At 53.4% G+C, this 12,990-nt stretch overlaps 1 protein-coding gene across 1 annotated transcript in view; it reads left to right on the top strand.

Annotated features, from left to right (window-relative positions):
- Nucleotides 1-5,804: 5,804 nt before the first annotated feature.
- LHX4 (LIM homeobox 4) overlaps nucleotides 5,805-12,990 on the top strand; it is a 45,747-nt gene continuing 38,561 nt past the window's right edge. Inside the window, exon 1 of the mRNA XM_003410861.3 lies at nucleotides 5,805-5,991. Within this exon, the coding sequence (XP_003410909.2) occupies nucleotides 5,916-5,991 (76 nt within the window). The 5' untranslated portion in view covers nucleotides 5,805-5,915. The remainder of the gene's footprint in view (nucleotides 5,992-12,990) is intronic.

The raw sequence follows: 12,990 nt of genomic DNA, 5'->3' as shown, positions 1-12,990 counted from the left end.
CCCTGAAATTAGAACAGGAGCAAATTCCATGATTCATTCTCCAGCTTCCACTGCCCCTCACACACAAGCCATGGGATGTGAGGGCTACACAGATGAATCTCAGAGGATTTGGCCTGGCTGTTTAATGTACTCTGGGTGCACCACCCATTGGCTATGCCCAGGGACATCCAAGTAAGAGTTATTTGATGCTGCTGGTGATGTTAGCCAAGACTATCTGTGGCCATATCCTGTCTCCACCGCTTGCTACCTACTACTTACTATCTGTGCCACCTTGGGCACATACCTCTCTGTGTCTCAGGTTCCTCGTCTGTACAATGGGAATAATAATACAGTACCTGTCTCAAAGGATTAGTGAGGATTAAATGAGTTAGTACATATGGAGCACTTAGGACAGTGCTGGCAATGTAAGCGTGAGCTAATGCTACCTTCCTTCTTCCTCTAAGAATCCCATAGCTCTTTTTGGCACACAGATGACCTTGTTCTGTTTCTCAGTCACGTACTGAGTCAGAATCTGATCTTGAGAGCCAGATGCTCAATTACAGGACCATCTCTTTTTCATGTCCCTTACATTCCCGTGTCAAGGACACAGGGCAGGTTTAAGATGAGCAGTGACCTCCTTCTGATCAGCACCCTGGAGGGTAGAGATCCCTGGAAAGTTCTGGGAAGAGAAGGAGGGAGACAAATGACAAAGTGGTGGGCTCACAAAAGGAGCCCGGTGACAAATGACTGGAAGGACTGGGTGGACAGATGGAGAAGAGCAAAGGCCCTGTCCTTTTATTGGAGAACTCCTTGTGGCTCCCTGAACAAGACAGTGGCTCCCTAGGGGCCAAGTTGAGGGTTGGTCTTCCTGGTTCTCTCTTCTGGGATGAGTAATATGGACCAGGGCAGAGGGTCTATATCAATCTAGCCCAGCAGAAAAATGAATGAAAATTGAATTCCCCAAGGAGAATCAGGGAGCTGTTATCCAGACAGAGATAAATCAAAGGATGCCAGAGAGACAGGGAGAGCAGGTTTCAACAGCAGGAGAATAATTAAGGAAACAGTTTCAAAATGCAAATGATGAGAGAGGACTTGAGAGGAATGGGGACAAGGAGGAGATGATTAGAGCTGGGGTGACAGGGGAGCAGGGATAGTGAGATTTGTTCCTGAGTGGAGAAAGAGGCTGGGGTTCAGGATTCCTAGCGTTTAAGGGTGAACTCACCCACTCTGTGAAGCTGTTAAAATGTAAAGGTTAGAAGACACAAGCTGCTGCGGCAGAGTGGAAAGAGCACCAGATTGAGAGTCAAAAGGCTGGATTTCATTTCCAGTTGGCTCTGCAACTTATTAGCTATGTGACCTCAGGCAACCTACTTAACCTCTCCGTTTCCTGATAACCATACCCAAGCCTAGACATAATTATGAAGATCAAATGTGGAGGAAGTTTGTAAAATGTAAAGTGCTGGAGAAATGTAAGCTGTAATTATTTTCCTGAATTGGATCTCTGGAGATTCTTCCCTCAGAATTGGGTCCTCTGACATAGTGGGTTTTGTTCTCAGGAGTATAACATGTTAAGTGTCTGGGAAATGCTAGATACTTTCTACCAGCTATTGACCAACTGCCCTGACAACTTGGACTGGGAAAAGCCACACGTCACCAGTGGCCAATCCCCTGGTGTCCACCCTCCAACCAGGTCCTAGTCCAAGGGCGAGGTCCGAGGTCAGCTCTGAGGGCCACTGCTCTGTGAGTAAAGCCCTGCTGAGTCAGCCTGGAGATTTAAATCCAATCTGAGACCCACCTTGAGGGTCCTCCTAGACCACTCCACAGTAGAGATTAGCCGACCTCAGTGAGATTCAGCCATTCTCCCATTCTCTGGGGGTGTAGAGACTTAGCTTAGCCCTTGTTAGCCTTAGTTTTTCATTCGCAAAGTAGGTATAATAATCCAAAACCAAACTTGTTGCCATGGAGTCGATTCTGACTTATAGAAACCATATAGGACAGAGTAGAACTGCCTCATAGGGTTTCCGAGGAGTGGCTGGTGGATTCGAACTGCCGACCTTTTGGTTAGCAGCCAAGCTCTTAACCACTGGGCCACCAGGGCTCCAGGTATAATAATACCCAGTGCTGTCGAGTCGATTCCAATAATACCAATTATTAAATAGCTGTGAGGAGTTCAGATAGAAGTGTGTACCTTGGTACCTGGTACAGTTGTAAACTTTAAGTAAACGGTGGTGGTTATTACTGTTAACACTGCATATAATTATATTGTTGTTACTGTCAGCGGCAGTAGGCACTAACAAATCTGTTTAAGGAAAGCTTTTTATTAGAACTTCCTCATTTACAGATGAGAAGCTGAGGTCCTTGGAGGGCAGTGAAATGATGTGGCAGGTGTAGGTATCAGTGGAGGACTTTGGGAAATGGGACCCAGCTCATACCAGGTGGCAAATGCCTTCAGAAAAATTGTGAACTATGGAAAGGGCATTTATTGGCTGAGCTGCATTGTGTCTGTGTGGGGAGGGGAAGCAGAGGGGTGCCAGGGGAGCCGCTGCTCACACATTCAAGAGCAGAGAGTCAAAGGTCTTCCCAGAACTCTTCTGCCGTCCGGTGGAGGTGAAAGTACCAACTCTTGAATCAGCCCTGGGCACAGAGGAGTCCCTACCACAGTAATGCTGCTTCTGTCCCCCAGCGATAGGCAATTGGAGGAGGGCAGGACCTGAGCAGGAGAGGTGAACCAGGGGAGCAGAAGCTGCAAAGAGCATTTTTAAAGTATAATTTTTAATTATAAAACTAATTGTCACATATGCTCCACATTTCACTGCATATAAATATTTTATCCTTTACTAGTATTACCTAAAAATATAACCACTTGATAGAAAATCCGGAAATGAGAAAAAGGAAAAAATGTTCCACGATCCATCTCCCTAATATACTTTTGAATACTATTTCAATGTATTTCCTTCTGATTTTTCCCAGTGTTTAAAAATAAAACTATTTTTTATTAGTTTTTTCTGCTTTATAAAATAATGTGCTCATTGAGGAAACAAAAGAAAATAAAATACTCACTGTAAAGATAACCACTTTTACATTTTGGATTTTTTTCCATCTATTCTTTTTTTTTTTTTAGTGTGATCCTAAAGTTCATACTGCTTCATATCGTCCTTTTTTTCCATTTGCTGATAAATCTCAAACACCTTTCTACATTATTAAATATGCTTCTGTTGTATTATTTCTAATGACTTCATAACATTCCATATTATTTACTATAATTTATTTAACAATCCCCTATTGTTGTACATTTAGGTTATTCTCTTTTAAAAAAATATTATAAACATCCTTGCAACTACATCTTTATTAATATTATTATTTTCACAGGATAAATTTCTAGATGAATTACTGGGCCAAAGGGAATACATTTTAAAGTTATAATGCATATTGTCAAAATGCCCCCAGAAGACATTGTCCCTCTTTGCATCACCACCAAAAGATTGTTTTCACATTTCCCCACACCCTAGCTGACAATGGGTACTATCACTGCTTTTATCTTTGACTAACATTTTCACATATTTGTAACTATACAATATAGCTTTTTTAAAAATTTAGTATTTCGCAAGCATTCCTATGCTGTTAGATTTCATAGGTAGTTTCAGTAATTGTATGACATGCTAGAGAGCCAATTTAATATACTTCATGAAACCACTTTTCTTTTGTTAGGTATTTAGGTTATTTTTCTCCAATACGAAATGGTTGTAGTAAACAACTTCACGTATGACACTTTTCCCAAATTTTAGGTTACTTCCGTGGAACACTCAAAATGGAATTACATGAGTAGAGGGTATGAACAATTTTACGGCTTTTGATACATATTGCCAAATTGTTTTCCAAATGGATGTTAAGAGTTTATAAGCTAACCAGCAGTATCTATGAGAATACCAGCTTCGTAGCACCTTCGCTAGTACTGAATTCTACACTTTTTTTTTCAGTTGGTCTTAAACAGGCATAATGAGGTATAATGTGCTGTGCTGTTTTGCGTGTCTGCGATTGCTAATGAGCAGCACATTTCCCCGTGTTTGTTTACTAGTTATATTTCTCTAGAAACTGTTTTGGTAAACACTGAAAATGTCACCATCACCGGGTTCTTTGCTTTTTTCTTGCGCGTATTTTCTCTGTCTCGCGTGTCGGAGCCACCTTGCAGGTAAATAGGTGAAGAAATGATGCTGTTCCAGGACCGAGACACACAGAAGTCACTGTGACATTATTGGAGAGAAATTCTGAGCGCAAACAGCCACGATATCCTCCCCCACCCTCGTGTACGTCCCTCAGTAACCCTGGAAGGTGGGCAGGAACATTGTTCGGGTGAATTAGGAAACGCCCCGAAAGGCTGGGGAGGGCAAACACTCTCCCTTCCCACCCGTGCTGGACCCCACTAGGCTGGGAGGACACGCCTGCCATCATTGCAGGAGCGAAATTCGGGATGGGGGTGGCAAAGAGGCTGGGATCGTGAGTGAGGCCGATCCTGGGGTGGCGGGGTGGGCTTTCCGCGCCTGCGATCCGGCCACGTCGAGTATGTGAGGAAGCGCCTTCGGGGGCGTTAGAGGACCTCTGCGGAGTCCTCATTCCTCTTCTGGTCCTCCTTTATTCCCACCTGGAACTCTCCTTTGAGGAAAATTAGTTTCAAGTGTTTATGTGCGTCTCGTTCACCCCACGCGGTCGGGAATTGTTCAGCGCGCCCGCGGTGGAAGCCGGCGAGGAAGCGGTCTCCGGGGGCCGAGGGCAGGACCAAGCTGGGCGGACGCCGGCAGAGCGGCAGCAGAGGTCCCGACCCGGCTGGGCTGGGGGTGCGGACTCGGGGCTGCAGGGCCAGCGTGCGGGGGCGCTCCGGGATGGCCTGCGCCCTGCCACCTCCGCGCCCGCCGCCGCGCGCTGCGTGACCGGCGCGTTCCGGGCTGGGTCCCTGCTGTGCCCGGCCCAGCCTGAGCCGAACGCGGGCAGAGAGGGCAGGGACTGGGACGCGCGGCGGTGAGGACTTGGCCAGGGAGGAGGAGGAAGGATGGAGTCGTGCCGGGCGGACAGAAGGCGGGGACCGAGAGCGCGCAAGGGGAGGACACAGCCACGCGACCCCGGCCTCCGGAAGGGTCTGCCCGGTCTGCCCCTCGGTCCGAACACAGGGGTAAGGAGGACGGGAGTGGCTGCCGGCGCGGGAACCCCTGGAAGACCCGCGGAAGCCGGGAGCCCCGGGCGCCGCCGTCCCGGACCACCTGCCGCGGAGGCCGGCCAGCCGCAGCATTTATACCCCGGGTGCGCGCTCGCGGGGCGGGGCAGGGGGGTGGGGCTGCCGCGAGGCCCCGCCCCTCCCGGCGGCCCCGCCCCGCCCCTGCGGCCCCTCCCCTGCGGCCCCGCCCCGCCCCCTCCAGCCCCGCCCCCCTGCGCGGCAGCTCTCGCCGGGGGAGACCGGACCCCTGCTCTGGCCGGGGTCGGCCGCCCGCCGCCGGGTGGGGGGTTGGCTGAAGGGCGGGCCTCCCTGCGGAAAGCGACGTCACGGCCGCTCCTGCAGTGTGAATGAATCAAAATGCCTGGGTGACCGCGGCCTCCCGGGCGGCCGGCACGCGAAGGGTGGCGGGGGAGGGGGAGGGGAGCGCGGGGGAGGGAGGGAGGGAGGAGGGGAGAAAAGGCAGAGCTGCAGCAACAGCGTCTCCTCGCCCCGGGATGTGCACCGGCAACCCGGAGAGCCAGACCAAAGGGATTCGAAAGGGCCTGAGGGCTGGCGGGGGAGGGGGCCGGCCAGCCTGGGGAGTCCTCCCGGAGGGCGCAGGGCCCGGCTGCGCCCGTGACTTCGGCGGCCTCGTTGGGTTTTTTATTATTATTTTCAAATTTCTGAATCCAGCTGGAGCGAGCGAACGAGACATCTCCGTAGACTGCGACTTGCTGGCTTTCGCTCCGAGATGATGCAGAGCGCGGCTGTACCCGCTGAGGGGGCTGTCAAGGGGCTCCCGGAGATGCTCGGTGTGCCGATGCAACGTAAGACACCCCCCTTTCTCGCTGATTTAATTTCATAACAAGGCAGCTAGCAGCCTCGGCCGGTGCGGAGAGGGCCGGGCGCCGCGCGAAGCCGGGGCCGGAGGGGCCGGGTGGGGCGAGGGGCCGGCGGCCAGGTCGCAGAGGCAGTCACAGGGCAGGGGCACCGGCCAGGGTGCGTTTGAAGCGCTTGGCTCTTGGCTTTTGGGGCCGAATGTGGAAATCTCCCGGGCCATGCTCGAGACGAGCCGAGGGGACCGAACCCTGCATCTCCAGCCCATGGCTTTTCTGGGAGCGTTGGAGAGAGTGCTGTTTGGGGACACCAAGGGAATGTGCGGCAGGCCAGGCCTGAGGGCAAGGGTGGGCCTTCAAAATCATCCTCGCCCCGGGACGACGGTCAAAGCTTGCACGCTGCTTGTGCAACTTCACCCCACCTGGCGGGAAGTTGGAGAGTGCGTCCGCCGCCCCCTCGGGGCTGGCGGTGCTGAGGCCAGGGCCGCACGCCGGGTCCCCGCGGTCCGCGCGCAGAGCGTGCGCGCCTTGTGCGTCCCCCGCCAATACTGCCGCCGCGTCCGCTGCCTGCGCCGCCGAAGACCAACTGCTGCAAGTGAGGGAATCTGCTCCCCACATTCCAGCTAGCGGAGGAATGCAGGGGAGGGAGAGGCGCCGGAACGAAGTTGCGAACTCGGGGTTCAGTCTGCGCACACGAGGGCAGAAGCCTAGGGTGGCTAGGACTTGGAAGGGGAGAGAGTAGGGTGCGTGGGCGCTTTGCTCGCCAGTCAGCTCTTTTCTCGCCCCCGATATTAGCAAGGCAGTCGGCGCTCTGGCGGTGTTTATCCCCAGGTCTCTGTTTGTCTGAGTGTGCACGCGGAGGGACTTTCCTGAAGGGCACTTGTCTCTGTCGCTCACTCTCGAGTGGAGACTTAGTGATGTGCAGAGGCCGAAGCAGGTCCTGGGGCGCCGCGGGCGCGCGCGTGGTGGGTGCCGCGTGATTCCTGCCTCGCAGGCTAGCGCGTTCTCCAGGACTCCTCTGGACACGGCGTAAATACGGAGGGTTCCCTCACTCAGCTTGCCAAGGGTTGGTGCTTCCGACCGAGATTTCTTTGATGATGCCGTAGTTATATTCTCGGGGTTTATTTTAAGTAATGATCCGTTTACCCACGGATGATGCCTACCTGAGAACCAAGGCGCAGGAGCGCGCCCTCCTGTGCCTTTGCTCTCCATGGCAGGATTTCTGCCCCCGCGATACCTCAAAGGGCAGGCTGGCTAGCGCGTGCCCCCGGGTCCCCTGGGAAGTTTTTGAGAAGGAGCTAGGAAAGGACAGCTTCACCCAAGCTATTTAGGTTGTTCTTAATTATAACCTACAGTTATTCTTTGTCTTTTTTTGTGTCAACTGTTGGCATACAGTTCCACATTTGTGCCGTTACTTGGGGAGTTCACTTATGACTAAGATGTGTCTGTAGAAGGCGCTGGGGGTTCGCTGCCCTGGTTACTGCCCCCACCCCACCACAGGCTCCTGAACAAGCAGAAACACAAACCCTAGCAAAGGTACTCTTAAGTCCTTAATCTGATTGTAGCTCTGCTTGAGTGAAGAGTGTGCGTGCGTGTGTGTGTGTGTGTGTGTGTGTGTGTACGTACATCTGTGCTGTAATAGCTGTAGTCGGTAGGTGGCCTGCCTGTTAGGACGGCAGGGAAGAACGGTGGTGGACTGCCTCTGACAAGCTTTCTTGGGATGCACAACACTCTTTCTCGGATTGTTTCACTTTTTGTTTTTCTTACTCAGAGACAACTTTGATGTTACATGTGAGGAACTCACTTTTCTAAAATGTCCAGAACTTGCCTCGAAAGCTACAGTCTGCCATGGCCCAGAGTCCGGGTTCACACTGTGGAAAACAATGAGGTAGAGGAAAGGACTCTCACCCCAGGGCCGCTTCCATGGTATGGCAATGCCAAGCTAGGAGGGGGTGGTCTGTTCTTCTTTTCATCTTACCACAGCACAGCGACAGAGGGTTGAAGGAGACACCAGCCAAGATTGAAAGGTCCGATCCCTGAAGACTTTGGGAACCAGCTTTATTTTCTCTTGGGATGTGTGTGAATTGTACCCTACCCACTTGAAGCAGTTCTGGCTGCTGGCTATTAAGCTCTTGGTACTAACACTTGAAAATGGATGGGCTGTGGTCCCCTCACATCAGGCACATACACAATAATTGCTTTTCCTGGGTCATGGGGCCCAGTGGCCTAATAATTCGGTGGAGGGGGGGCGCTGAGGGACACACTCTGGGGCCTCAGGGAGCAAGAAGGAGAATCCCCAGGCCTGGGATCTCAAACTCTGGAGGAAGGGAGACAACAGAAGGCTCACCCAACCAAGTCCCTCCAACGCAATAGCCAGAAGGTTTGGGTTACCCGCCCCCCCATACACCTTTTGCTTCTTCATCACCCTGAACCACCACAAACAGAGCACTTGTGGGAGCAGGTCCAGGGATCCCCTAAATTCGGCCCTTCCGGTGCCCTCGCCTCTAGGGGCGTTTCAGAAGGAATGTACTTCAGCTGGTTTCTGCATTAGTCGGAATATTCTGTTGCTTACTTGCGGCTGGGTGAGGTGCATTCCCTTCAGGAAAAGGTTTCCGTGTAATTTAACAATTTCTCTGTCTTCGTGGGTCTCTGCCCACGACTTCGCCCGTTTCCTTACCACTCTACCCCCGCCCCCCGCCTCTGCTGCTCTTGGACGCACTCGGCCTCCACTCCGTCGCCCTCCTGCTCCACTGCGCAGAGGTCCTGCGGCCGCGGTGCCTCGCCGCTCAGGCAACCCCCGGACGGCCCGTTCGTGTCCGTGTTCGGCTCAGACTCTTCCTCGGGACAAACTCCAGCGTCGCTAGCCAAGGGACCTCGTGCTGGAGGAGGCTAGAGGCGATCCGGAGGGCAACCTGGGGTAGAGAAGTAGACCTCCCCCCTTTAATCTTGATCCGGCCGTCTGGGGCACTCTTTCTCCCGCCTCTGGTCAAAGTTTTCTAAGAAACTCAAAACACAGGCTCCTTACCCTGCGTGGCGGGAGCCCGCGCTTTAGGGTCGCCGGTCTCTTACTCATCCCCGAGCACAACCCGCCTCGGTCCGCTGCCTCCCTCGGGGCTGTAACGTCAAAGTCCAGTTCTCACATCACCAGATCCCCGAGCGCTTCTCGAGCCGCCTTCGAATCTCTGCACCCCGAACTCAGCAGACCCCCCAGGTACACTTATCTGGAACCTGCTCCCCCTCTCTCCAGCTGTAGGCAGGTGGAGCGTTTTTACCCGCCCCATGGCCTCGTTTATTTGACCCATTTCCCACGTAGTCTTTCGGACACCGAGGGAAAGGACAACGGGCGGGCGGCCTCCGGGTTGCTGGCAGGGGAGTGGGGCAACCAATACTCGAGGAAGTAGCGACCTGCCCCATCCTGGCGGGGAATAATAAAGAGGGAGCAGGTCAGGGGGCGTCTCCATTCTCTCTTCCTGGCCTCCTAAAATGTCTGCTTCCTGCAGCCCTTGCGAACCCAGAAGCTGTGGGAAAAAGATACTTGGTTTTGTATTTGGTAAGATCTGGGTGAAAGACTTCTCGAGGATGTCCCATGCCCCTTTTTGCCTTCCTGGGGCTTCTGCGGGTGAATCTCCACTTGCAGGTCGCATCACGAATCCTTGCCCCGGGCGTTGTTTATCGTCCTCTTTCCAGGCTATTTCTTAAGGAATGACATAGACTCATTTCCTGGGCTAGGCGCTCTCTCAAACTGGGCAGGTTCACTCTTCTTTCCATTCCTGCCTTTTATGATGGGAGTTCGGGAGTGAGGCATGAAAATATATATATACAGAGTCTATCAGATTATGATACAGAAATTCAGATAGCAGCCTCGGGTACCGCAGGCCTCCCTCTCCATGGCACAAAAATATTCTCAGGCACGAGCCATATTTTAAAGGCTAGCGGGCGGGGTACGAGGCTTAGTGCCTGGAGGGCTGGGGTTCGGATTCCGAAACAGCGAAGATCCCGCGCCTGCCTCGGACCACAGCTACGCACCACTAAGGAGGGGCTTTGGGGAAACCTGGGTGACCGTGGCAGCCCCTCCCTTGGGGCACCGGGTGTTGGAGAGCTCCCGAGAGGCCGGAGGGCTCCAGCCCCTGTACCTTGGCCTCCATGGGAGAGGGCAGTGAGGACGGAGGGGGCTTGGGAAGCCGCGGTCCCAGTGCGCTAAGGGTGCAGAATTAATGATTTAACAGGAGTAGGCAGGTGAAATAAAAAAAAAAAATTTTTTTATTTCTTCTAGGCAGGTGAAGAGGGTGAGGGGCGAAGATCTGCACTGAACAGTTCCCAGGGTCGGGGGAAGACGGAAAGTCGGGACTAAAGAGGAAAAAGCAGGTGCTTAGTTAACTCGAGTGTCTTCATCGCTTGGCAGCGAATCTTGACTCGCGGAAAACCAGCGCCGGGCGGGGCTGGGAGGGAGCGGCGCCCTCGGGTCTGGGAGCGCGACCTGTGTGGCCTCGCTGTGACCCGTGCGGGGTTCCTCCGCGCCTTGGGCAGTTGACGGCCTGGGTGGCCCGGGAACTGGCGAGGAATTCATTCAAGGAGCGTTTGCTGCGCACCTGCCGGCGACCTCAGTACTGGGCTCGACGCGTGCCTGAGTTTTTGAGGGCTCGCGGGTGCAGAGGGCCGCCCTTTGGTGAGAGCCGGCTGTGCGCTCACTGCGTCCGGCTGCCGGCGGTAGAGGTCCTGGCAGCGAAAGGGACAAGGGAGAGGCACCCTCTGTTCACCGCGCCACATTAGGCATTCCTGCCCTCTGGCCCTTTTTCTCTCTAGCCACTTTGCGCCCTACTCCGTTCCTTTTCCAGGCTTATACTATCGCGCGGGCCCGAGGCCAAGGCTGGTGTCCGTCCCCTGCCACTTGGAGAGGCGGCGGGGACTTCCTGCCGGGAGAAGCTTGGCGGTCTGGAGAGAGGACGCAGCGCCGAGTGCGGGGGAAGAGGGGCTGAATCCTCTTTCCCTCCCCATGTCTGTTTCTCGCCAAGCCTTTGGAAAGCCAAAACGAATCACCAGCGCCGGTGGCCCGAGCCTTTCCGGTACTTTTTAACCCTTAGAAAGGGGGGCTCCCATTTTGGGAGCAGCTCCTCCTGCACAGAGCCAGGAGGCAGCCGCGCTCCGCGCGCCACGTCCTCGCTGCCCGCGTTCGAGCCTAGGCTCCGCGCTCTGCTCCTCGCGCTTAGTGGACCTTGGCGAACACTCGAAACGTGGCAAGCTCAGGAGAGACCAGGTCTCTACCTGAGCAGCTGATGATGTAAATAAATTCTGTCTGGGGAGGGAGATGGAAACACTGCTCCGGGAAGGCGAGATGGCGCGGCGGGCTGCGGTGCTGCAAACACCTTACAGGGGCAGCTGCAGCTGGCCTGGGATGGAGCGAGGGCTTCACTCCGTGGCGCCCAAGGGTTGGCTTTATCCAGGTTGAGACTTTTTTTTTTTTACTCTTTTTAGTCGGTGGGGCGAAAGTCTAAAGGGGTCTGGAGCGTGAGACTAATCAGGGAGGAGAGGAGTTACTTTGCAAAGCCCGGCGGGATGTAACTGGGAGCGGCAGGAAGTTACAGGAAGGACGGCTGAAGCTAGTGTACCTCCCTCTGACGCGCCAAAAACAAAGCCGGGCTAAGGCAAGAATGTAGGCTGAATGCTCAGGGGATTAGAGCAAGTGATTCCTCAAGACGTCTCGGAGACCGCCTACCCTACTGAGAATACCAGGAGAAGTGGGGGACGCGGGGAGGTGGGAAACCGGCGAAGCAATTTCTTTCCATTGAGCAGGGCTCACAGGGGCGTCTTGTATTTTGAAAAGTGACCTGATGACCTCGCTGACCAGGTGTAGACAGCCTCAAGTCCTAAATATTTCCATTGTCCTGACTTCCCGTTTGTGTCGGATTTTCGTGCCCTTTCACTCCGCGTGCAGTCAATTAGTGATTACTTAGCACCCGCCTTAGCAAATAGAACCCAGAGAGCCGCCAGTGCTGGGGAGGGGACACGGAGAGCAAGAGGAGGGAGGATCCTACTTGGAAGCAGCCTCGCAGAGATGAAAATTAGTTAACAGTGACTGACCATTCTTAATATTGCGTTAAGAAATCTCCTTTGAGCCTCTTGGTTTGGGCAGGAATGGTGGATTTTTGGTGGATTTCTCTGGCTGGGGAACTTGTTTTCTTCTCCAAATTCAAGGGCTGTGGATGGGGGAGGGGAGATGGAATTGGATGGAGGGACCTTGTGTCATTTCTTTCAATCGTGGAAACTTATCAGGATTAGAGCTGGGATGCTTTGGAACACACAGAGACTTGGAACCAGTTTAGCTGATGGGAGGCTGAAAGGGACAATGTTACTCACTTGGGAAGTCAAGGTTGAAGACAGACTGAAGCGCGTTTGCTGTGGCAGCGCCGGTACATGGCTGCTCACACTGCTGGGTTTGGAGACGGCTGGGTTGGGGGATTTACTTCTGTTACGATTTTCGGTCTTTTCCCGTTTCCTGGAGTGAGTGTTAATGTCTATAACATGATGTGAGCAGAATCTACCGCTCTTAGGAAAATTCCACCGTGGCTTGAATGTCTGTCTTCCTTTTGTCTGAGAGTCTGAATGTCTGTCCCCATCTTTTCTTTTTTTCTTTCTTTCCTTCCTTTTTGAAATTTTTGCAGGGAGGAATGTGAGTTGTAGATGAATTCACAGCACATGGGTTTTATTGGGGGTTGTGTGTCCAGCAGGCTGCAGGATGGTGAGATATCCGTCTCTCACTCCCTTTCTAGGAGTCCTGGTGGGGTGGCGCAGGTGCTTGTCTCAGGACAGAAGTCACCTGGAGGTGGCCTCCTAGTATTGTTTGTAGTAACAAGAAAAGCAATGTGTAATAGCTGCGACTGTGAGGTTTTACCTTTTTTGGTCCTCAGGTTTATATAGGAGATCTGATCAAAATGGAACACAAACCGACCATTCTGAGGCACTGCTACTGGGGGTAGGTGGACAGGTTGGGTT

Source organism: Loxodonta africana, chromosome 25 (genome assembly GCF_030014295.1).
Source record: "Loxodonta africana isolate mLoxAfr1 chromosome 25, mLoxAfr1.hap2, whole genome shotgun sequence".
Classification (NCBI taxonomy): domain Eukaryota; kingdom Metazoa; phylum Chordata; class Mammalia; order Proboscidea; family Elephantidae; genus Loxodonta; species Loxodonta africana.
The sequence above is the reverse complement of the archived record's forward strand: the minus strand, read 5'-3'. Positions and strand labels throughout refer to the sequence as shown.